This window comes from Mytilus trossulus, chromosome 1, assembly GCF_036588685.1.
Source record: "Mytilus trossulus isolate FHL-02 chromosome 1, PNRI_Mtr1.1.1.hap1, whole genome shotgun sequence".
NCBI lineage: Eukaryota > Metazoa > Mollusca > Bivalvia > Mytilida > Mytilidae > Mytilus > Mytilus trossulus.
This window is the reverse complement of record NC_086373.1, coordinates 111,382,916-111,409,715: the sequence shown is the minus strand read 5'-3', so window position 1 is coordinate 111,409,715 and position 26,800 is coordinate 111,382,916. Positions and strand designations below refer to the sequence as shown.

The 26,800-nt window shown below is 32.4% G+C and overlaps 1 protein-coding gene across 4 annotated transcripts in view; it reads left to right on the top strand.

Moving 5' to 3' along the window:
• LOC134697678 (E3 ubiquitin-protein ligase HECTD3-like) overlaps positions 1-21,693 on the top strand; it is a 66,593-nt gene extending 44,900 nt beyond the window's left edge. For 2 of the 4 annotated variants that reach the window (XM_063559977.1, XM_063559964.1), the window contains exons 10-19: positions 4,146-4,304; positions 6,007-6,175; positions 6,933-7,055; positions 9,764-9,853; positions 10,712-10,915; positions 11,438-11,567; positions 13,395-13,548; positions 14,498-14,566; positions 17,975-18,077; positions 19,363-21,693. In XM_063559977.1, the coding sequence (XP_063416047.1) occupies positions 4,146-4,304; positions 6,007-6,175; positions 6,933-7,055; positions 9,764-9,853; positions 10,712-10,915; positions 11,438-11,567; positions 13,395-13,548; positions 14,498-14,566; positions 17,975-18,077 (1,201 nt within the window). In that variant the 3' untranslated portion in view covers positions 19,363-21,693. The remainder of the gene's footprint in view (positions 1-4,145; positions 4,305-6,006; positions 6,176-6,932; positions 7,056-9,763; positions 9,854-10,711; positions 10,916-11,437; positions 11,568-13,394; positions 13,549-14,497; positions 14,567-17,974; positions 18,078-19,362) is intronic. The other 2 variants (XM_063559982.1, XM_063559971.1) reach the window with 1 other exon arrangement.
• Positions 21,694-26,800: the final 5,107 nt, after the last annotated feature.

Sequence of the window (26,800 nt, the reverse complement as noted above, 5' to 3'; positions counted from 1 at the left end):
AAACCAAACAAGATGGCCGCCATGGCTAAAAATAGAACAAAGGGGTAAAATGCAGTTTTTGGCTTATAACTCAAAAACCAAAGCATTTAGAGCAAATCTGACAAGGGTGAAATAGTTTATCAGGTCAAGATCTACCTGCCCTGAAATTTTCAGATGAATCGGACAAGGCATTGTTGGGTTGCTGCCCCTGAATCTGTAATTTTAGGGAAATTTTGGTGTTTTTGGTTATTATCTTGAATATTATTATAGATAGAGATAAATTGTAAACAGCAATAATGTTCAGCAAAGTAAGATTTACAAATAAGTCAACAGGACCAAAATGGTCAGTTGACCCCTTTAGAAGTTATTGCCCTTTAAAGTCAATTTTTAACCTTTTTTCGTAAATTTTATATATCTTTTACAAAAATCTTCTCCTCTTAAACTGCTGGGCCAGATTAATCCAAACTTGGCCACAATCATCTTTGGGGTATTCAGTTTAAAAAATGTGTGGCGTGACCAGCCAAACCAACCAAGATGGCGGCCATGGCTAAAAATAGAACATAGGGGTAAAACGAAGTTTTTGGCTTATAACTCAAAAACCAAAGCATTTAGAGCAAATCTGACATGGGGTTAAATTGTTCATCAGGTCATGTTCTATCTGCCCTGAAATTTTCAGATGAATCAGAGAACCCGTTGTTGGGTTGCTGTCCCTGAATTGGTAATTTTAAGAAAATTTTGCTGTTTTTGGTTATTATTTTGAATATTATTATAGATAGAGTTAAACTGTAAACAGCAAAAATGTTCAGCAAAGTAAGATTTACTAATAAGTCTACATGACCGAAATGGTCAATTGACCCCCTAAGGAGATATTGTCCTTTATAGTCAATTTTTATAAAATTTGTAAATTTTTACTACCGGTTACATTTTCCACAGAAACTGCTGGGCCAAGTTCATTATAGATAGAGATAATTGTAAGCAGCAAGATTGTTCAGTAACGTAAGACGTACAAACATATCACCAAAACACAATTTTGTCATGAATCCATCTGCCTCCTTTGTTTAATATTCACATAGACCAAGGTGAGCGACACAGGCTCTTTTGTAATAAAATTTATATTACATTTTTTATGTAGAAATAATGTTTATATTTTTTTTTATATAAGTACATATATAAGGATATACACCTGAGAAGCCAAACATTTCTAGAATTAAACTTTTTTCTTTACCTAGTTTTTTGGTTGATATGACTATAAAAAATAATTAATGGAACAAATCATATGGTGGTGCACTTTTTTTTTTTGCCACACCCCTACAAAGTACCTAATTTTTTCTCCATTTTTACCTATTTTTGGGCCATTGCCATGAGAAAAATCATAGTTCCACAAATATTTTTTTTTTCATCATGTTCATACTTTCAATAAAGATGGAGTGGACCAATCTGAATAAATTTAACTTATAAACACTAAAGGTATAGCTATAAATATGTGTTAATATAAGAAAGTTAATCATATTCTGATGCTTAGTCGTGTCAAATTCACCATGCAGTCAATTTTGTAAATTTGTAATTTTTCTCAGTTTTAAGAACAAAATGCATATTAATTCAACTTTTTTGTTATAAATGATTTAGAATATACATATCTAAGAAATTTGAAAAGAAAAAAATGATATGGGATGTACATAATTCTAGAAACAATCATTTGTTGTACATCTCACCCATTTTCTCAAAAAGGAGTAGGTCTGGTAAGAACCCTTTTGGGCCCAAAAATATAGCAGTTTTACAAAATTGTTAAAATGTAAGCTTTTAGTAATTTATTGGATAGAAGAATGGTTCTGCTCCATAAATATTGGCTGTTTTTGACAATACAATGCACATATATTGGGTATTAGGCTATTAGCACCAATTAGTCATGCTAAATTACAGAAATCTTCAGAATTCCAGCATTTTAGTTAAATTTTAGACGGTTTCTGTGTAAAACGAAAGTGGCCGCATTCGTGTTCATCCAAAATATTGAAATGGAAGTTGTATTTGATGATAATACATAACATATATAAAGATTGAGGAATAACACGAATTCGGCCACTTTCGTTTTTGACAAAAAACATCTGAAAAGTGACATTTCTTGGCATATTTGGTAGATTTTTCATATTTGAGCTTAAATCAGATCGTTTTTAATGACTAAATAAGTTGAAATCTTTCACATAAATTAATTGAATTGTATGAAATAGTGTTTAAAAAGTGGTCAAAATCTTTCGTCAGATGAAACTAAAAATTGAGGCCAAAATCAGTCCTTACCGGACCTACTCCTTTTGACTTGACTTGATTGATTGTAAAATTTGAAAAATTGATTACTAAAAAACTACTTATTGGAAATACACAATTTTATCACAGAGTCAAGTTTGATTATAGCACTTTAAAAAATCATTGATATTTTCCACTTGTATCACATGTTTTGGAAATAATTCCAGAACAAAACTTCAACGAAACCCAAACTTCAGAAGATTAAGTTAAGTGTTTAGAGTGGAAAAAATGGATTCCGTCATTTTTTGCTCACCAGTGGTCCAAAGAGCCAAGTCAGCTATTCTCAACACTTGGCGTCTATCTGTCTGTCTTCCATTGTAAAATGGAGTTTTTGGCTTATATCTCTGAAACCAAAGCATTAAGAGCAAATCTTAAATTGGGTCAAAATGTCCATCAGGTCAACACCTATCTGCCCTGAAATTTTCAGATAAATCAGACAACCCCTTGTTGGGTTGCTGCCCTTGGATTGGATATTTAAAGGAAATTTTACAGTTTTGGGTTATTATCTTGAATATTATTATATATAGAGATAAACTGTAAAAAGCAATATAATGTCAGCAAAGTAAGATCTATTAAGAATCTAACTTTTCAACTCCCTCAGGCAAAGTTGGCTTTAGATGAATTTAGCTATTTATTTTAGGTATTTTTGACATGTAGTTCTTCAACGCACTTATACATCTTCAGAATTCAGATGTTTTGCTATGAGCGTTCCTGATGAAGGTAAAATCAGAAAAACCCTTGAGAGGCAAAATATTATGAAACGTGTTGTTTTCAATTTTCTACAAATAAGTCAACCTGACCAAAATTGTCAGTTGACATGTTAAGAAGTTATTGCCCTTTATAGTCAATTTTAACCATTTTTTGTAAACTTTTGTAATCTTTTACAAAAATTCTTTTCCTCTGAAACTAATGAGACAAATTTAACCAATCTTGCCCACAAACTTGTATATTGTTTAAAAATGTGTCCTATGAACCAGACTGCTAACCGAGATGGCATTACATGGCTGAAATAGAACATAGGGGTAAAATGCAGTTTTTGACTCGCATCTTTGAAACCAAAGAATTTAGAGCAAATCTGTCACTGTCAGGGCCTTTTATAGCTGATTATGCAGTATGGGCTTTGGTCATTGTTGAAGGCTGTAAGGTGACCCATAGTTATTTTTTTCTGTGTCATCTTGGTCTCTTGTGGAGAGTTGTTTCATTGGCAATCATACCATATCTTCTCTTTTTTATATTATGTTTTTGGTTTGTGTGTCAATTTTGTTCTTTCATCCGTCTGGTTGTCCGTCTGATTCACTTCATGTTAAAGTTTTTGACCCAAATTTCACGATCCACTGAACATAGAAAATGACAGTGCCAGTGGGTCATCCGTATAAAATATAAAATTGAGAATGGAAATGGGGAAAGTGTGAAAGAAACAACAACCTGATCATAGAACAGACAACAGCAGAAGGTATCCAAAAGGTATACATGTATAACTCAGACATTTTATTAAAAATGTCTCCATCTTCAGTAAGAAAATAAGTGAATGAACATATATGACTATTTTTCTAAAGATAGAGAAATGTGATGTATGATCATGAGTGCTGATGATTTATTTTCTATAAGATAAAAGATATGATTATATTTGGACGTTTCTAACAACCTTGACTGGCTATACAGCCCTTGCACGGTCAGTAAAGATATGATTGACATAATATTCATATCTCACAAGATATGATTGTTATGTGAGGGCTCTCTTTGTTGGAGTTAATCTGTTACTGAAGAAAATAATATGTAGGTTGTAGGTACCATGTGAGCTAAACAGATGGCTTGGAGCCTCTAGTTCTCTATTACAAATAATAATAATGTATAATTATATTTTTCAGAAGACCATCAGATACACCTAAGCTGTATATAAATAGAAGAGCTGCCATGGAACATCGATGTGAACCAGGCAATGATCCAGATTTTAAAAATTCGATTTTCTCACAGATTTATGAAGGATTAAAACCAAGAGATAGAAATAGTAAATGTTTAGACTATAGGTATGGACATGATTCACAATGGTTATGCCTTATGGCTCTATTAAATCATTTGTAATGTCATGTAAATGTATTAAGGAATAATGGTAAAGTAGGAGGTTTAACTATCTATAAATTAATACCAGCTTTAACCCACTATTTTCTTCTCAAAATGCTTCATCAAAGTCAGGAATATGTTGTTCATTTCTTCTTTAAGGTGGTACCCAACACCTTGACTAAAATTTATTTGGCTCGTTTAATTTTCATAAAATTTTTACAAAATACTTACTTTGACCCTTTGACAAAAATATAAAAATTTTAAAAAATTTGAACCAACAGTTTTATCAGAAAAATTACACTGGTTATATAGCAGTTTGACGAACACTATGTTTGATCATTGAAAAGCTTAATATTCCTTTAACAACACAACGTGATTAAAACGTTTAGCTGATTTTATAGAGTTATCTCCCTGTAGTGTTAGGTACCACCTTAAATTTTCATTTTCATTTTCTATCTAAAGCTTAATATGACAGAATAAAAAGTGTAGGCTGAATAGCCTCTAATTTAATGATCTGCATTCAGAATATTCTATTTCAGAATTCAAATAGTCTCTTATAACAATTTTTATGTAAATGGAAAAAGTAGTTTTATGTTTTTATGTCCATTTATGGGGATTATGTTTTCTGGTCTATGTTTGTTCGTTTGTCTGTTAGTCCCTCCGTTCATTCTTTCGTCTGTCTCCCTTCAGGTTAAAGTTTTTGACTGAGGTAGTTTTTGATGAAGTTGAAGTTGAAATTTACTTAACATGTTCCATATGACAGTCAGGGGCCTTACATAAACAAGTCATTTTTTTAATTACTTATATAAGTATTTTTTTATTTTAAAAATAATAAAATTACTTAATAGAGTTATTTTAATTTTCAATAGAAACATAGACTAAATGTAGTTTTTATGATTTTAAACAACATTTTATATCATAAAAAAAAGAATTTATCAGATTTGAGAGGAGTATAGAGATAAAGGGTTACTTTGAAAATAATGACAAAAATATTACTTGAATAAGTTATTTTAAACATTTTTGAAAAAAATAGCAATTACACTTATCTAAGGCACATATGTAATTGATTTAGGTTACAAATTATAAATAACTTCAGGTCTTAATTAATTCTCAAGTATCTATCTATTTATATCAGTCTACCTTCAAGATTTTAGAGGAAAATGATAATTTAATAGTCCCAAGAGACCAATCTTTGACCCAGAAGCATTGGTATGAAAGATAAGTGCGTTGGAAAGTTAATTAGTGTTTCTAAATAATTAGTTTTTATATATCAAGGGAAAAATAACCAGATAACTGTGAAAATTATTTAAAGCTAGTAAAATCTGTATTCTTGGACACCTAAAAATAATATTCAGAAAAATAACTTATATAAGTTATGTCTAAATTAGCCTCGTTTTCAAAATTACTTGTATAGGTAATTTTAATTGTTACTTGTTTAGGTAATGCCCCTGACTGTATGATATGATCTTTTAAATTTTAATGCCAAATTAGGGTTTTTACCCCATTTTTAAGGTCCCCTGAACATAGAAAACGATAGTGCGGATGGGGCATCCATGTACTATGGACACATTCTGGTTTATGTTTTAACGCAAAACTCCAGTATTACATATTTTTTTTTATAAAATCAATATGTTGCAGTCATGTTTACCCTAAAAATTTCTATTGCAGATGGTCATCACGCTTTGACCAGTGGTGGGAGTGTAAGTTCATGTCAGAAGGTGTAATTGATCAGGGAGGAGGTTTCAGGGATAGTTTGTCAGATCTTTCTGAGGAACTCTGTCCAGTAAACAGTGATGCAGCTTTACCTCTACCATTCTTCATCAGATCTCCTAACCAGGTATTAATAAATATAAAAAGGGGGTTAACAAGGGAGGGGGATTCAGGGATAGTTTATCTGATCTTTCTGAGGAACTCTGTCCAGTAACCAGTGATGCAGCTTCACCTCTACCATTCTTCATCAGGTCTCCTAACCAGGTATTAATCAATATAAAAAAGAGGGAGGGTAACAAGTTAGGGGTATTCAGGAATAGTGTGTCAGATCTTTCTGGTGAACTCTGTCCAGTAACCAGTGATGCAGCTTTACCTCTACCATTCTTCTTCAGATCTCCTAACCAGGTATTAACCAATATAATAATGGAAGTTGGAGATACTAGCAAAAAAAATCACCAAAATCAACTGTCCTCATACCACTTAATCACAGATTCTTCTACACCAAATGGAGTATTTTCATACGTTAGTTTGTGTGATTTTTTCACCTATACCTCAACTTGGAAGTATTGGTGGATATCCATTTTGCTTTGCATTGAAATTGGAAAAGGGAAAAAGTGTTCAACATTTATATAAAACTTCTATTGATCTGGTTATACTTTCTCTTTTGAATAAAATCACATTTTCTGACTTTGATGAGGGTCTTTTAAAGCATGACATTAATTGTATTTTATTTGATGTCTGCAAGTACAATTCCAAGTGATACTCCAATCCAAATAAAATTTTGAGAAATTTAGAATAAACCAAAAAAAATCTTTTTCTGGACTTTATTAAGATGCTATTAGTATTATGGTATATATTTTCAATGCTTTTAATTATGTTTTTAGGTTGGAGATGCTTCTAATATTCATAGAGATGTTTACATATTAAATCATCAATGTCGAGATTTTACCAAATATGAATGGATAGGACAACTAATGGGAGCTTGTCTTCGTGGCAAAGAAAATCTGGTAGGTAAAAAAAGCTTGTATTCTTGGCAAGAAAAATCTAGTAAGTTATTGGCATTTGTCTTTGTGGCAAGGGATATATGGTAGCTATTCTTTTTTCAAGAAAAATATGTTCGGTAATTGGTGCTTTTTTTTGTGACAATGACAGTCTGGTAGGTTATTGGAGATAGTGGTCTTCATGTCGATAAAAATCTTGTAGGTCAAGGGAACTTATCTTTTTGGCAAGGACAATCTCAGAGGTTCTGAGAGCTTGTCTTTGTAGAAGGGGAAATCTGGTAAGTTATTATAATGAGTCATTTTTATGGATCCACTTAACATGCTTAAACATTTTTCAAAGATTGTTTATCTTAGTAAGTTACAGCATTACTTTTAAGCCTGCTTAGCCAAACCTATAATGCTATTACAAAGACTAAAAGTTATGCCAAACAAGCCCCATATTTTTAGCTCACCTGGCCCGAAGGGCCAAGTGAGCTTTTCCCATCACTTTGCGTCCGGCGTCCGTCGTCCGTCGTCCGTCGTCCGTCGTCGTTAACTTTTACAAAAATCTTCTCCTCTGAAACTACTGGGCCAAATCAAACCAAACTTGGCCATAATCATCATTGGGGTATCTAGTTTAAAAAATGTGTGGCGTGACCCGGTCAACCAACCAAGATGGCCGCCACGGCTAAAAATAGAACATAGGGGTAAAATGCAGTTTTTGGCTTATAACTCAAAAACCAAAGCATTTAGAGCAAATCTGACATGGGGTAAAAATGTTTATCAGGTCAAGATCTATCTGCCCTGATATTTTCAGATGAATCGGTCAATCGGTTGTTGGGTTGCTGCCCCTGAATTGGTAATTTTGAAGAAATTTTGCTGTTTTTGGTTATTATCTTGAATATTATTATAGTTAGAGATAAACTGTAAACAGCAATAATGTTCAGCAAAGTAAGATCTACAAATAAGTCAACATGACCGAAATGGTCAGTTGACCCGTTTAGGAGTTATTGCCCTTTATAGTCAATTTTTAACCATTTTTCGTTAATTAAAGTAATCTTTTACAAAAATCTTCTCCTCTGAAACTACTTGGCCAAATTAATCCAAACTTGGCCACAATCATCTTTGGGGTATCTTGTTTAAAAAATGTGTGGCGTGACCTGGTCAACAAACCAAGATGGCCGCCACGGCTAAAAATAGAACATAGGGGTAAAATGCAGTTTTTGGCTTATAACTCAAAAACCAAAGCATTTCGAGGAAATCTGACATGGGATAAAAATGTATAACAGGTCAAGAACTATCTGCCCTGAAATTTTCAGATGAATCGGTCAATCGGTTGTTGGGTTGCTACCCCTGAATTGGTAATTTTGAGGAAATTTTGCTGTTTTTGGTTATTATCTTGAATATTATTATAGATAGAGATAAATTGTAAACAGCAATAATGTTCAGCAAAGTAAGATCTATAAATAAGTCAACATGACCAAAATGGTCAGTTGACCCCTTTAGGAGTTATTGCCCTTTATAGTCAATCTTTAACCATTTTTCATAAATCTAAGTAATCTTTTACAAAATCTCCACTGAAACTACTAGGCCACAATCATCTTTGGGGTATCTCGTTTGAAAAATGTGTCCGATGACCTGGCCATTCAACCAAGATGGCCGCCACGGCTAAAAATAGAACATAGGGGTAAAATGCAGTTTTTTGCTTATAACTATGAAACCAAAGCATCTAGAGCAAATCTGACAAGAAGTTAAATTGTTAATCAAGTCAATATCTATCTGCCCTGAATTTTTCAGATGAATTGGACAACTGGTTGTTGGGTTGCTGCCCTCCAATTGGTAATTTTTAAAGAAATTTTGCCGTTTTTGGTTATCTTGAATACTATTATAGATAGCGATAAACTGTAAGCAGCAATAATGTTCAGCAAAGTAAGATCTACAAATAAGTCAACATGACCTAAATGGTCAATTGACCCCTTAAGGAGTTATTGCCCTTTATAGTCAATTTTTAACAATTTTCATTAATTTGGTAAATTTATGTAAATTTTTACCAAATATAGTTCTCTGTTACTAATGGGCAAAGTTCATGATAGATATAATTGTAAGAAGCAAAATCGTTCAGTAAAGTAAGAACTTCAAACACATCACCATCACCAAAATACAATTTTGTCATGAATCCATTTGTGTCCTTTGTTTAATATGCACATAGACCAAGGTGAGCGACACAGGCTCTTTAGAGCCTCTAGTTATTATACTCTAAACACAATGCAGTATTTTAAGTGTGCATTGAAAGCAGTCTCAACCCCTTAGTACTTACAGACACTGATAAACAGGAGGTTTGGCCAACCATTAAACCTGGTTCAACCCACCATGTTTTTTTTTAAAATGTCCTGCACCAATTCAGGAATTTGGCAGTGGTTATCATCAAATAGTCCTTTACTATGTATGTTGGCTTTTGTTTTTGTTGCACTTCAGTGTTTCTGTTGTTCTGTTATTTTCCTCCTATAGTTGATGTGTCACCCTCAGTTTTAGTTTGTAACCTTGAGCTTGTTTTCTTTGAACTGATTAATAACTTTTGAACAGCGGTATACTGCTGTTGCCTTTATTTATAATGTTCAAATATGATCATGTTGATCTGGTCACCACCTTTTCTAAAATAAAAATTGATATGCTGTTAGATTTTGTTGTTTTCTGTAGAAAAAAACAGGCCTAAATTGTATTTGTGTATATTGTAGGTGCTATCTTTTCCCCCATTGATCTGGAAGATGATATGTGGAGAGAGGGTGACCTGGACAAGAGACTATCATACTGTTGATGCTGCTGAGGTATGGGTCTGATTATTGTTAGATTATATATGGCAGTATTTGTGTGTCAGTGCTGATGTTAAACCATCTAAAGCCAGAATTTTATGGGGTTTAACTTATTTACTGTAGTTCTTATCAGGAAATTATCTTTTTTTAATTAAACGTTTTAAATTATAAAATATATATACCAAAAATTTTTGGCTATTGGGAGGAAGCAAATTAATATGTTTGTCTGGTAGCGTCCGTCCGTCCATCAGTCCTTCCATCAGTCCGTCCGTCAGTCAGTCTGTCCCATGAAACTTTCGTCACATTTTTCTCAGGAACTACACATTCACCCTTTCTGTAATTTGGTATCAACATTTATATATGTCAGCCATACCGTGTGATGCATTTTCAGATTGATCACTCGACAACTTCCTGTTTACCGAACACTTGTATGATTTTACACTTGATAGCCACTTTTAGTTGAAAATTTTCGTCACATTTTTCTCAGGAACTACAATACAAGGATTTCTGAAATTTGGTTTCAGGGTTTATCTAAGTCAGCTATACCGTGTGATGTGTTTTCAGATTGATCACTCAACAACTTCCTGTTAACCTAACACTTGTATGATTTTACTAATGATAGCCAAGTTGAAAATTTTCGTCACATTTTTCTCAAGAACTACAATTCAAGGATTTCTGAAATTTGGTGTCAGGATTTATATAAGTTAGCTATATCGTGTGATGCTTTTTCAGATTCATCACTCGACAACTTCCTGTTTACCGAACACTTGCAAATTTTTACACTATTAATATTATCCACTTGCGGCGGGGGTATCATCAGTGAGCAGTAGCTCGCAGTTTCACTTGTTTATATTGTAAGAATTTTGTTTATAGGTAAAGTTAATAGATCAGCTAGAAACAATGGATAAAGAGACGTTCTCAGGAGCAGGTAGAATCTGGAGTACAACAATGACTGATGGTACACCTGTAGAACTGAAGGTAGACGGAGAGGGAAACCCCCTTCCTTTAGACTATGATGACAGACAGGAATATTGTAATAAAGTCAGACAAATCAGAATGTCAGAGTTTGAGCAACAGGTATTTTGTTATTTTATCAAGACCAGAATATTACATATGTATTATATGATTTTTAGTGAAGAAATAAACAAGTTTGGTAAGCAGTACAATGATAGCAATAACAATGGTTCTGTAACAAATAAGATGAAACGATTGCAGATTGATAACTCTTTATTTGGTCAACAAATGGCCTTCTCCTGTGTTAATCTTTTTCAGAAATGAAATAAAACAATTTGAATATCCTTTGTGTGTTCTAATACTCACATCATAAGACAGCAAGGATCAAGAGGTCCGTATGACAAACTGTTTGAAGTAGATTATTTTTCTGCAATGTTCATATAATTTTTCAAGTTTAATGTATTGGCCAAAAAAATAGCAGTTGTTGAGTTTTTTATACTAAACACCTTCACATATTGAGCTGATTTCGAAGTAAATATATTGTATATGTCAGGTTTATGTTACTTTCCTTCAATATTTGCACCATCAAGTAAAGCTCAGTAGCTAAAACTGTACTTATATAATAAATGTGTAACTATATTGCAGATTTCTGCTATCAGAAAAGGTTTGCTGAAGACAGTACCCCAAGCTGTATTTGACTTACTTACGTGGCAAGAGCTGGAACACAGGATTAGTGGCAACCCAGATATTACAATAGAGGCTCTTAAACGTTCTGGTAGGTATAGGTTATTTATAAATGGTAACCATTAGAAAGAAATATTTTTTATGTTTCTATTAAAAATAACTTGTTTAAGACCCATTCACATTTGAATTGATTTAAACTAGATTGGTTCACTTAAGATGGATTGAAGGTCTAATGTGTACGCTTTGAATCGGTCTTTAATCTGTCTAAACTAAAACACCAAAAGAGATAGTTTAGGTTGAATTGATCTAAAGTGAACAGATCTATTTTAAATGTGAACACAGATCAGTTTAACTAGTTAGGTTGAAAGGAAAAACAATATAGAGACAAAACTACACATGTTATAACATATCACCCCTGTATTTATCAATGATTCTTTGTTTAGTTCATATGTCTCTGTTAACTAACCTTTGGGTACTAGAAAGTAAACAACAAAAAGGAAAAAATGGTGTCTTCTGTTCATCTGTTGATTTTCCTTTTCAGAAACTGCAGTATTTTTATGTTGTAACTTCTTTGCTTTAGTTTTTTTGTTCCAAAATTAATGACAGTGCAAAAACACCAGTAGAAAAAATTGAACTTCAAGAGAAACAATCACTTCATCCATTTTTTCCCAGTGTGTGTATCAGTGTATTAACTCATATAGAATTTGATAAATTATTTCTATTTATACACAATGTGTACAGTTTTGCAGGTTATTTAGTCAGACTGATTGCAGTTTTTCTTGTAGTGTGGACGCAGTGGTTCAAATTAGACCGATATATATAAAAAAGAAGATGTGGTATGATTGCCAATGAGATAACTCTTCACAAGAGACCAAAATGACACAGAAATTTACAAATATTGGTCAACATACGGCCTTCTACAATGAGCAAACCCCATACCGCAAAGTCAGCTAAAAGAAGGCCTCGAAATTATAAATGTAAAACAATTCAAACAAGAAAACTAACCAGCTAATTAATTAACAAAAAACAAATATTTAATACAGCAACAAACATCAACCACTGAATTACAGCCTCCAGATGTGACAGGCACAAATATCAGAATGTGGTGGGTTACACATTTCATGAAATTTAATACATTATACTGGTAAAGAAAATTACATTTTATTACAGTGTACTGAAAAGATTACATTATGTTACAATGTACTGAAAAGATTACATTATGTTACACTGTATTGATAATTACACCTTATGCAAGAATCTGGGGTTTTGATTGGTTGATAGCCAGTGTATTTTTTCACCAATTTACTGTTATCAAATGAATATCTGCCGGGTATTTGCAAAAGGATATGCCTATTTTACCATCTCTGCCGTGGTATTTGCCAAAAAATACTCTATCCGACTGGACGCTTGTAAAGTCATGATCATCAATGTGCTTTAGTACATTAACATTCGGTGTAATTAAACAGATATATCATGTTCTTGAGGGGTGTTTGCAAAAAATACCAGTCTTGAGAATGAATTTTCCTCGCCTTAGGGCTCCTGAAATTTAACATTCTCTCGACTGGTATTTTTTGCAAATACCCCTCCTTAACATGATATATCTGTTCAAAATAGTATTATTATATATAAAAAAAAAAACAACATTTTATGCAGTGCTAATGTATGTGGTGTATATGCTGGTATTTTTTTTCGTATTTTTGTTCATGCTTTTCTTACGATCTCAATATTTGCTATTGTTATGATTACATACAGCCATTCTAGTGAAAGATGACATAATCTGATTGTCACCATACAATAGAATATATCGGTCATATATTTTTTTAAACATTTTGTGTTATTAATATACATGTAGAGATAAATAATCAATCATTTGTATAATATTGATTTGAGTTTTTGTAATAGATCATTATCATTACAGTACATTATGATGACATCGAGGAAGATTGTTCTACTGTTAAATACATGTGGCAAGCATTAGAAAAGTTCTCTACAGAAGACAGGAGTAGATTTCTCAGATTTGTTACTGGTCGTAAACGATTACCTGCTCCAATTTATGTCTCTTCTGGTAAAACGTAAGTTTACATAGTAGAAATATTTATCATAGGTTAGCAGTGCTCCCTAATTTATGTCACTGAGAATATCTTCCTCATTTGATACATTTGGCACAACCTTTAACATCTTTTAAGGATTGTCTTACCAAGCAGAGAAACCCTGTCCTCAGTACAATTCAGACCCCAAAATTATTAAAAATATTGATAATAATGGTACTTCCAGATTTTACAAAATCCAAAATGAGAAAATTTGCATTTCAAATAACTCAAAATTTGTTTTGGTTGTATCATTTTTTCTCTAATTTGCAGAATTAAATGTTAAAGGATAAAATATAAATCTGTGTACTTTAATTAAGTATTTAGGTTTTAGTTTAGAATATTTTCCATTGATTGGTAATTTAGCTCAGAAAAGACAGGAAATTCATAAAAAATTTGACAAATACATTGTATTGTGACAATTTGATTCACAGACGAAAATAAATACATTGTAATATAGAACACAAGTCCTGTCTAAAAATGAAATGGACACTGAAACTGTATATCTTGTTGCTGACATAAAATACTTTTGGGAGATGTTTGTGCTTTTTCTTTAGGCATTTTGTAATTACAGAAAAATTAAAACTTGTCAGTTGTTTTTGTGTAATGACAAGTAAAGTTTGTGAAAAAAAAGACTAGAATTTTACAATTACTTGTGAATGAGGATATTTTAGAATTATGTTGCTACTCTGTTTGTTAAGCATGTAAAAAGGGATTTAATAACAAAACTGCACTTAACCTGTATTAATACCTGTATTATATATATATAGGAAGATGTGGTATGACTGCCAATGAGACAACTCTCAATCCTAGTCACAATTTATAAAAGTAAACCATTAAAGGTCAAGGTACGGCCATCAACACAGAGCATTGGGTCACTCCAAAATTCTGTCTGTGAATGTTTCTTGTATGATGTATTTTTGTCTTTCCACAGAGATGCTATAGATTGTTTACCAGAGTCCTCAACTTGTGCTAATATGCTTTACATTCCTACATATACAAGGTAATATACTCTTCATCTAAACCTAAAAACTCTACTGATTTAAATAATTATGATCATTTTAAATAATTATTTTGGGTTTTCAGTAGCAAAGATCAGATTATGGTGTTGGCCCCATAGAAAAAGATGACAAAATTCCAGTGGAATTCCACTGGAAAGCCACTGGCAAAATCAGTGGATTAACCACTGGATTCCAGTGGAATTCCAGTGGAATCCAGCGGTAAAAAATGTCTGGCATTCCACTGATCTACTGGAATTCCACTGATTTACCAGTGGTAACTCCAGTGGAATGCAACAAGTTCCAGTGGAATTCCAGTGGTATTTTCTCTGGCATTCCACTGATCTACTGGAATCTTCACTGGTAAATCAGTGGAATTTCAGTAGATTCCACTGGAATTATCACTGGTAAATCCACAAACTGATTAACTAATAAAAATTATGTGTGATATATAAACTTCTCTTCCTTTCTGTAATTCAAAACTTGCTGTCTCTGTACTTCCAACTATAATTGCTGAATAAAGGTATTAAAATGGAGTCTGCATAAAATCTGTTTCATATCATTGCTGGCAGCTCATATTCAATCCCCTAAAAGTACAAAAATATCCACAAAGAATCAATTGTTCAAGAGGTAATGATTGTATGAAGCAATACATTCAATAGAAACAGCGTTATGCATCTTAAATTGCATTGGAAGTTTTAGTTAAACTCAAATTTAGTACCCCCCCCCCCTTTAACCCTTGAAGATAAAACTGGCGACTTAAATAATTATTAACGTTTCACCAAGTTAATTTACGATGAATATTATTCACACAATTTAATTTCTACATATCAGATTATCATATATACCCATGTACCATTTACATGTCAGATTACGATATGTTTGTTATGAATGTGACAACAATATATCAATTTATCATTCTTCATTAATTTATTGTCTGCCTAAACTTTCTGATGTTTTGCTCAGATTAAAATCCTAAATGTTTTATATTGCCTCAACAAATTGTATTTCATAATCATTATATGTTAAATCAAATACTTATCTGAAAACATCTGCGTTTGGATTCTCCATTTTTGTTATCCAGCGTAATCATATGACGTCATATTTGCAAGTGCGTTTAAGTCAAGGTGTCAATCTCGTCCCATATAATATCGGCCCGAAGTTGATTCGTCCCTGTAATGGTATTTCAGTGAACTTCTCAAAACCGGTCGACCGTTGGACTACGGAAACAGCCGATTTGCGGGGTTTGCCGGTTTGTAGAAATTTAAAATCACAAGAGTTACTTCCCCTTAATATGGGTGTTTGAGAATGTTTTGAAAATGTATTTCACTTTCATTAAAATATATGTTTTCCTTTTAAAATTTTAGTTTTGTATATAATATCTATCTTAAAATACAGCTACAACTTCTATTTCATCTTATTTTATTTTTTTTATTTTGCAGGAATAAAAAAATAAAAACACCATACATTTATGATATTTCACGAATAATTAGATAAAATGTTCTACTCTCAACGGTCGAAACGGTACCTATGGTACTCATTTATACGGTCGAAACGGTACCTATGGTACTCATTTATACGTGTGCTGTAAGTTATAAATGTTACACCTTGTCATAACGCAATAAAAAAGGAGAGTTATGAAACGAAATTGACAGGTGAACAGATATTACAGCCTCGGACTATTAGGTGACCTGATTGAATTTTATTGACCGAACAATTTGTAGGTTACAGTTATACAAATGAAACGGTAATTTTAAATCATTTCAGATGACAAGGCCCATTTTTTCGAGAATGAGTTATAATGATATAATTATTTAAATACAACAATACCGGCTGGTATCCGATTTCAAGAAATAACCATTTACAGGTTACCAGGTGTGCGGCTCCAGGCTCCAGGGAGCCTCTGGTTTTAGGCCTTATATATATTGTTTGTTCAATTATTACACGTTAATTTTGTATTTTTTTATTTTGTAATTAGAAATGTACATATGTCATTTGGGATCTATGCATTGTATCAGCATTTATGTTTATAATTCATATAGATTTACTTAAATTATATAAATTTAAAAAGGGCATGTTGTTTGTTATATATTATATTGTTTGTTCAATTATAACTTAATTATATGTACATTTAAAATAAGATATTTTTTTTTCCTTTTGATAGTCCAGTGGTATTCTACTGATTTTTTTTTCCACTGGTATAATTTATTCAAAATTCCAGTGGAATGCATCTTTCCACCGGAATTTCAATGGTCACTCCACTGGAATACCACTGGAATAAGTCATTCCAGTGTTGTCCAGTGGTATACCACTGGATTCCAATGGTAAACCACTGGTTTCCACTGGAATACCAGTGATATTTTCTATGGGGGGTGGGGGGATGGACGGATGCCTCATGTCTCCTCTTTTTTTCTTGGAAAAAAAATGGTAAATTATTTAAGGAATTACTGAAGCATGACTTGAGTGGGCCTCCTTATGCAGTCATTAGGTCCACCTTATGAAAATATCTGGTTCCGCCACTGAAGAAATCCAAGTAGTTCACCTACAGTGAGCATTTGTCTGACCCAAAGGGATGTGTATTAAGACCCTGCTCAAGACAAGGGGCTGTTAACTCTCATAATAATTGACTAGGATTTCTAAATTTCTTGTCAAGGTTGGCAATTCTCTATAAGTACTCTTATTCATGCTTATGGGCGCTATATTTTTTGGTCTGTTCGTTGGTTCATGCATTCTTCCATCCGTCTGTCCCACTTCAGGTTAAAGTTTTTGGTCAAGATAGTTTTTGATAAAATTGAATTCAAATCAACTTGATATTTGACATGTTCCCGTTGATATGATATTTCTAACTTCCAATTCCAAAATTGACATCCACTGGACATAGAAAATGATAGTGTGGTTGGGGCATCCATGTATTATGGATACATTTTTGTTCAGTTTTGCTGAAGACAGCATTAAACATCAATCATCAATCAATGATTACATGTTATAATTGGCCTCTATCAAACATGATCATCACCTCGGCTTAAAATTTCTGTTATTTTTGTCTTTCTTCTCCTTTGATACATGTACATAAACATCATTTTTCATTTTTATTTCATAATTAATATGGAAACAACAAAACAAAAGCTTTTGAAACATCATATCCTGAGGCCAAACTCTGATAACTATAGAAAGTCTTGCACCAAGCTCTGACATTCATGTTCTCTTGAATGAAGTGTATATAATTACGATGTCTTGAACCAAGTGTTGATAATTACGATGTCTTGGTACAAACTCTCATAATCGTGTACTCTTGAATCAAGTCTTGATACCAGCTCTTAATATTCTGTAGTCTTGATATAAGCTCTAATATTCCTATTGTCAAAATTTTTGCTTTTTTGTGAGTATTTGATGAATATTTAATATTAATTCAGTTCAAAGGTCGCTGAAGAGAAGTTAAGATACGCTGTATATAATTGTACAGACATGGACGCCGACACGTTATACTTGAGTGATACAGATCTTGATATATTTTAAGTATGCCGATTTCTTTTCTGCATGTGTGTACTAGTTTTCCCCCCAGATTTTTTTTGTTCTGACATTTTATAGTCAAGACATTATATTTGAATGAATGTCTGATTTTTAACAAAAAGATGATGTATATAACGAAATGTAATCACTAGAATAATCATAGAGTCAGCAAAAACAACTGTTTGAGGATCAATGTGCTGAAAGAGAATCAATAATATATTATATAAAAAATTCACAATTCTTGTTATAAATATTTCAAAAAAGATTCTGTGTACTGATTGTCATGCTTATAAACATATAATTATTTATTTTATGAAATAAGCATGCTTTGTTTGAAAATTAGTTACTGCTTTGCTCCATTTATTAACCTTTATTCAAAGCATCATTTTTATTTTGGTGACAGCAGAAATATGCTAGATTATCTTTAAAAAGGGGGGAACAATTTAATTGCTTAGCTTGCTTTACACATTTATTATAAGACTAAGTGAGGGCTAGTAAAGAAGACATAATAATTGTCTTGTTTTTCTGACCAACAAGGCTTCATCATCTTAAACAGTACATAGCTCTCAGTCACTGACAGATATGGTTTGTTTTCCTGGTTTAACAGTTGTGTTTTACATTGTTAAGTAACATATGATAAGGTTTAGTACACTGCTGCTACATATAATAGCATTACAACTGCAATCATCTTGTTTGACCGTTACTTTCTCTGACTGTTCTTCCAGCAAATATCTGATACTTTGAACTTTACAATATTTTGGTTGATTTTGAGCATTTGCTGTCACAGTTTTTTTTCTTTAAAAACCAGCTGAATAGAATGACTACATTCCCTTTATCTCTCGTTGATATTTAATCAATGTCTCCTTTTACTCATTATCCTGAATATGCATGTAATATTTGCCTTTGGACATGAAGCCACCAACAATTCATCAATCCTTTTATTTGTATATAAAACTGCATAAGCATGACTTGTAGGTTATGATTACATTAATTAAGATAGACTTCAATTTCTAACTATGTTGCATTGTATTTCTATAAAAGTGTCAGGTTTGTTTATGTTTTGCTACATTTATTAATTTCGTAGCATGGATGAGAATTAGTACACACAAACAGAAATATTTTGGTATACTTTAATTTCTCAGTATTATAGATTAACTAAGTGTCAATGTAAAGAGCTTACATAATTTATTGAACTATTTATATTATTTTGAATTATTTTCTTTTCAATCAATGTTATTACATTTAAATCATTACATTATGAATTCTATTAAACAACAACTTTTACTTTCAGTGCTAAGATTGCTGAGCAGAAACTACGCTACGCTGTTTACAATTGTACTGACATAGATTTAGACTTACAAGACTGGGGCGATTCATCAGATACTGAATAAACAATAGCATATACCTGAGATACACATAGCTCAGTAGACAAATATAGGTCAAATAGTCCAAAATTTATTGCTGAATGTGACTTTTTATTATATTAAGAAATTTAAACATTTAGGGTATCAAAGTGTTGTCAGATGGTCAAACTTCTAATGTTTGACAGCAATATTAATTTTGTTCATTTGATGAAAGTACAACAGGTCATAAGATACTGGTTCCTGAATAGAGCCAAAGGTACCAGATGTTAGCTGTAGGTGTCAGACCACCAATTAAAAGTCCCTATCTGTTCAACCAAATTTTGTAATTTTCACATATTTCTAAATATTTGACCTTAAGCTTAACTTCATAGAAACCAGGTATATCCTGTATTGTACATGTATCACCTTTCTCATATCAATTTTCAAACCATGTTTAAAATCTGTTACATTGTAAGAAAGAATTGTCTTTGGGAAAAGAACTACCCCCAAAATAACCTGTGGAAACTTTTCTATAAATGTTAAATGAGTATACTATGTAGCTTGTTAATCTAGCAAACTCATAGACAGGTGAATTTTGGCACAAAATGGCCTGACTATATTTCTCTTTCACTAAAAGTTTCATTTCTGCAAGTGTTTTGGTTCGTTTAAGTAAACAATGACACCAGAAGCACTATTTCAGAGGAGGGCTTCTTTTACATATGTTCTAAATTGGAGGGAGTAATTGGTGGTCTGACACCTAAATAATATATTATATATGTTACTTTTATAAACGCATTCTGGTATTTTAGCAGTATTTTAGTTTATTATCACAATTACGGTATTTCCTTAATTTTAGTTCTAAATCATTTGTTCAAAATATACATATATACCATTTTTTTTGTAACCTGTTCAGTATTAAAGAGACTGCATATTTTTCTGAAAGTGAAATATTGCATGTAAAAAAAAATATATTTTATAACACAGTCAATATTCTTTTTAAGGGCATACAATACAGTTTTGATTCTGTATTTACAAGTTCATGAAAATTTGCATATAGGCTCTTTTTTACTTGATTTAATCAAATATGTAATAAAAAATATACCTTCATGTTCTACTTTTTGAGTAAAATGAGGTCGAAATTTTGTATATTTGCTGAAAATTCAGATTTGTGGCCGTATTTCTGTTTTGAAAGAAAGACATAACTTTTTTGTTATAAAAGGTTAACACAAATTGTTTTTTGTTAAATAATCGTTAATTTCTGTATTTTATAAGTATCCTAAAAATATATTTCCTTTTTTATTCAGAAATAACTCATATTTATCAAATGTTCATGAACTGAGGAAAAAACGTAATTTTTTGCTGCTATTTATCAAAATTGAAAAAATCCTCTATTTACAGTTTTATAAAATTTGGGTCTCATAATCTCCCTGCAAAATGAAACACATTGCCGTTTTGAAAAATAGGGGTCCATGAACTCGTTTTCAAATTAAATCAGTTTGAATGATAAAAATCAGTCGAAAGAAGCATCTTTTCCTGATGTGGGACAGTTTGATGTCGCGAAAATAACATTTTACGTTAGCAAGGTCATTACCTCCCCTGTAACTGTATCGTATGCCCTTAATGAATATGGAAGGATTGTTAAAAGTGAATTGTGAATGTTTAAATGCAGCAACAAAAATGGAAAGCACATTAAATTGATTTGTCAATTATGGTTCATTATATTGATATGGTGTTGTTCAATTTTAATGTTAGTGAAAAATGAATCTGGTTAATTATATGACAGGATGAGAGAGGCTTTGTAAAGATATTTGCTTTTATACTAATCATTAATATTTGATATTTTTCTTAGATATTCACAAGCAATGAGCATTGTTTTTTTTTGTTTTTTATTATTTGTTATTTCTGCCATACCTTTCAATCTTTCAATAGTTTTTTAGCCAAAAGTGAAGGTTCAAATTGGTAAGAATAGGAAATGTTTCAACAAATGTTCAGATTAGAAATCATGTTTTAAGTATACACCAGCCTATTGTTTCCCTATCTAATTGTATTCATTGCTAATGTAATCTGATATTATGTATGAAGCTGTATAACAATTTATTATTAGATATTCTACACCAGCCTATTGTTTCTCAATCTAATTGTATTCATTGCTAATGTAATCTGATATTATGTATGATGCTGTATAACAATTTATTATTAGATATTCTGTGATTTGTTTATGTTTTGATAAACCAATGTGATTGTTGGTTTTATATTCAATTAATAATATTGATGTTAAGATATTATACAATTGTTTGTGTTGTGTATTATTAATCCCACACTTATTTTAAGCACATTTATTCCTCACATATCCTTGAAAAAAAGCCAGAGACTAGCCAAGCTTTTGAATTACAGTACCGAGTATATAAAATTTTAATTGTCGTGAGTGGAGAAGTATTGTTTTGCAAGAGATTCAGTGGTGGAACCTTTTTCTCCAATGATTTAAAGATGGCATTTAAACAAACTGAATCTTTCCTTTTAAATAGTCACAAAAATATTGGTTCTTTATATATATATGTGAAGTCATCAAACATGGTTGCCTTTTTGTGTGTGGTCAAAATTTGAAATTCATCAGAGGAAAGCAAGAATTCTTGTATCAATTGAATATTGACCATTTAAGAATTGAAATCAAATAAACCACAAAAAAATAATAAACAAGTCTGGAAAATTAATATCGGGTAAGAATGGGAAAAACAAGTCAAGAACTGTATTAGGGAACAACCATTTTGGAAAATCACACAGTTTTGAGACAATTCCCTTAAAATGTTTCTTTCTTTATACAACATAATAACTTCTTATAAACGTAACTGTCAGCTCAAGCAGGGACAGACAGGCTATACTCAAGCAATATCCTATCAGCATCACTTTCATTTTTTTTTTTTATCATTAATGTCCTTCATAAAAGGTACAACAGACTATTAATCTGTCCAAAAAAAACATCCATAAAATGATAAATAAAAGCAAACTCTTAGACAAGATAGTCTGACAAGTAGATACAGATTTGGCAGATAATTCGATGGAGTGTCAAGTCAGGAGACACATCAGTGTGCTTCTGATAATATACATATTTTGAGTGTCAAGCCAGATGGCACATCAGTGTATTTCTGTACATATACCAGTATTTAGTGCCAAGCCAGGAGACACATCAGTGTGTTTCTGATTATATACCTATTTTAAGTGTCAAGTCAGATGGCACATCAGTGTGTTCCTGATCATATACCAGTTTTAAGTGTCATGTCAGGAGACCCATCAGTGTCTGATTCTGATAATATACCAGTTTTAAGTGTCAAGACAGGAGAAACATAAGTGTCTGTTTCTGATAATATGCCAGTTTTAAGTGTCTAGTCAGGAGAAACATTAGTGTCTGTTTCTGATAATATGCCAGTTTTAAGTGTCACGTCAGGAGACCCATCAGTGTCTGATTCTGATAATATACCAGTTTTAAGTGTCAAGACAGGAGAAACATTAGAGTCTGTTTCTGATAATATACCAGTTTTAAGTGTCAAGTCAGGAGACACATTAGTGTCTGTTTCTGATAATATGCCAGTTTTAAGTGTCAAGAAAGGAGAAACATTAGTCTGTTTCTGATAATATGCCAGTTTTAAGTGTCAAGACAGGAGAAACATTAGTGTCTGTTTCTGATAATATACCAGTTTTAAGTGTCAAGACAGGAGAAACATTAGTGTCTGTTTCTGATAATATGCCAGTTTTAAGTGTCAAGACAGGAGAAACGTTAGTGTCTGTTTCTGATAATATGCCAGTTTTAAGTGTCAAGTCAGGAGACACATTAGTGTCTGTTTCTGATAATATAGTTTTAAGTGTCAAGACAGGAGAAACATTCGTGTCTGTTTCTGATAACATGCCAGTTTTAAGTGTCATGTCAGGAGACTCATTAGCTTCTGTTTCTGATAATATGCCAGTTTTACGTGCTAAGTCAGGAGACACATAAGTGTCTGTTTCTGATAATATGCCAGTTTTAGTGTCAAGTCAGGAGAAACATTAGAGTCTGTTTCTAATAATATGCCAGTTTTAAGTGTCAAGTCAGGAGAAACATTAGTGTCTGCTTCTGATAATATACCAGTTTTAAGTGTCTAGTCAGGAGAAACATTAGTGTCTGTTTCTGATAAAATGCCAGCTTTAAGTGTCAAGTCAGGAGACACAGTGTATGTTTCTGTTAATATACCAGTTTTAAGTGTCAAGTCAGGAGAAACATAAGTGTCTGTTTCTGATAACATACCAGTTTTAAGTGTCTAGTCAGGAGAAACATTAGTGTCTGTTTCTGATAATATGCCAGTTTAAAGTGTCAAGTCAGGAGACACTTTAGTGTCTGTTTCTGATAATATACCAGTTTTAAGTGCCAAGTCAGGAGACGCATTAGTGTCTGTTTCTGATAATATACCAGTTTTAAGTGCCAAGTCAGGAGACGCATCAGTGTTTCTGATAATATACCAGTTTTAAGTGCCAAGTCAGGAGACGCATCAGTGTGTTTCTGATAATGTATTAGTTTTAATTGCCAAGACAGGAGATGCATTAGTGTCTGTTTCTGATCATATATTAGTTTCAAGTGACAAGACAGGAGACACATTCGTGTCTGTTTTTGATTATATACCGGTACCAGTTTTAAGTGTCAAGTCAGGAGACATCAGTATATTTCTGATCATATACAATTTTTAAGTGTCAGGTCAGGAGACACATTTGTGTCTGTTTCTGATAAGATACCAGTTTTAAGTGTCAAGTCAGGAGACATATCAGTGTCTGTTTCTGATAATATACAATGTTTAAGTGTCAAGTCAGGAGAGACATTAGTGTATGTTTCTGATAATATACCAGTTTTAAGTGTCAAAGTCAGGAGACACATCAGTGTCTGTTTCTGATGATACCAGTTTTAAGTGTGACTGTCAAGTTTGGAGAAGAATCAGTGTGTTTCTTATAATACTAGTTTTAAGTCTGGAATTTCCTTGTTTTTTATGTGTTAAGTTATGAAATGTCTTTATGTTTGTATCTATGTTCCAGTGTCTAGTCAAAACGTCTAAGTTTTTCTCTTTCAGGAAACATCTGTATGATTTTGTCACTTTCTATTTATCAGTGTTAAGTCAAGGAAACTTATTTGTCCCTGTGTATTAAGTGTTCAGTCAAGAATCCTCAATTTGTGTACCGGTGTAAAGTCCGTTCTGAGTGTTTATCCTTGTTTAGGTACCAATGACAAGTTGGGGAAACATTTCAATATTTGTCTGTTTATGACAGTGTCAAGTCAGCAAAAGCTACATTCTATTGTTTATCTACAAATGTAAATTCAGGAATCTAGTGTTTGTCTCTTTATCTCTCAGTAACATTGTCGGCAGTGTCAAGTCCGGAATGTTTTCAAAATTTTTTCAATGTTTATGTATCAGTGTCAAGGTAAGAAAATTCAGTGTTTGTGCACTTTTATGTGCATATGTCAAGCCAGGGGGAAATGCGGTGCTTTTCACTGTAAATTTACAGTTTCAAGTGTCAAATCCTGAAATTTCTAGGAACGTATAACTGTTTATGGACAGTCGTCAAGTCAGAAAAATTATCAGAATATGTTACTGTCTATGTTCCATTGACAAGTCAACTTGTCACGGTTAATGTACCAGTGTTTAGTCAAGAAACCTCACGTCAAGCCGGGAATATGAAAAATCTTGTCTTTATGCATGTGTTAAGTCAGGACATATACATGTACCAGTGTCAAGGCGGAATTGTTCTCTGTTTTTGTAGCAATTTAAGGGTCAAGTTTGGAGACTTTCTTAGTAAAATAATAAAATGATGTTGTATAACTGCTAATGAGACAACTTACAACCAAAGTTCAAATAAAGTGGATATAAACAATACAACACCCTACGGTCTTTGATAAAGAGAAACACTCATACCATATTGTATACTTATTGACTGGGTATGAGTGGAATGGTAAGTTTAATGTCTCCGAGGTGCAACTATTGCACTGATGCGTAACTTAATAATTTAAAAAAATACCACGGTTTACTTATTTTGTCTATGTTTGCCGTCAGTGCAGGATGTAGCCTTAGCATTTTCGAAAATTTATGAAGTAAACGTTAACCAAGATGGTTGGGTTTCTGTTTTTTATATAACGATGGTGTATTTCCAACGCTATTTATTGTAAGTCTTTTTCGATATACTAAACCACTTACTGACTGGCCATAATATTTGTAAAAAAGTAAGTTAATTGCTAAATTGTTAAATCGGCTTCACCTCAGGGCAATAGTTACACCTCGTGGACAATAAACTTACCATTCCAGTCGTACCCGGTCAATAAGTATACACTGTGACATGTCCCATACACGATAAATGGTCAACAGTTCAAGGATTTAGATGTAGGAAGATGTGGTGTGAGTGCCAATGAGACAACTCTCCAATCAAATAACAATTTATAAAAGTAAACCATTATAGGTCAATATACGGCCTTCAACACGAAGCCTTGGCTCACACCGAACAACAAGCTATAAAGGGCCCCAAAATTACCAGTGTAAAACCATTCAAACGAGAAAGAATAGAAAGATACAAGTCCTTGAATATTCCAAACTAGAAAACTAATGGCATAAATTATAACAACATAATATACGAAAAACAACTTTTATAGATATGAACCAACAACAAGCTCCTGACATGGGTCAGACACATAAAGAATGTCGCTGTTTATGTACACTTGTCATTCTATGCGTTAACTTGTCTCTGTTTATATGTACAAGTCGGTTCCAACTGTAGCGTATGCCTATAACATGTAGAATGCTAATCACAAACACGTGTTAAAAAGTAAATTCACAGAAATGCTAAACTCAGAGGAAAATTTAAAAAGGAACTACAATCCCGTTCTTTTTTTCACGAATATGACCTTCCGAATTAAACTATTTGTTATAACATATGAGCAACACGCTGGGTGCCATATGTGAAGCAGAATCTGCTTTCCCTAGGCTTCCAGAGCACCAGAGATCACCCCAAAATATAGGTTGGGTTCGTTATGCTGATGTACCCCTTTTTGTGACTTTTTTACGTATTGTGTCTATTTGTTTTCTTCACACATCGTTGTCAATTTAATGGAATTTGATGAGAGTGTCATACAAGTGAGAGGTTTAGCTAGCTTTAAAGCCAGGTTTAATCCACGATTTTCTTCATAAGAAAATGCCTGAACCAAGCCAGGAATATGACAGTTGTTGTCCATTCGTTTATAAAAATGTTTGAGCTTTCGGTTTTTTTTTGTCATTTGATTAGCGACTTTTCGTGTTGAAGTTTCCTCGGAGTTCAGTATTTATTATTTTATTATTTTACTTTTCACTACACGCACATAAACAAGGAAAGAATTAAAGCTTCCTT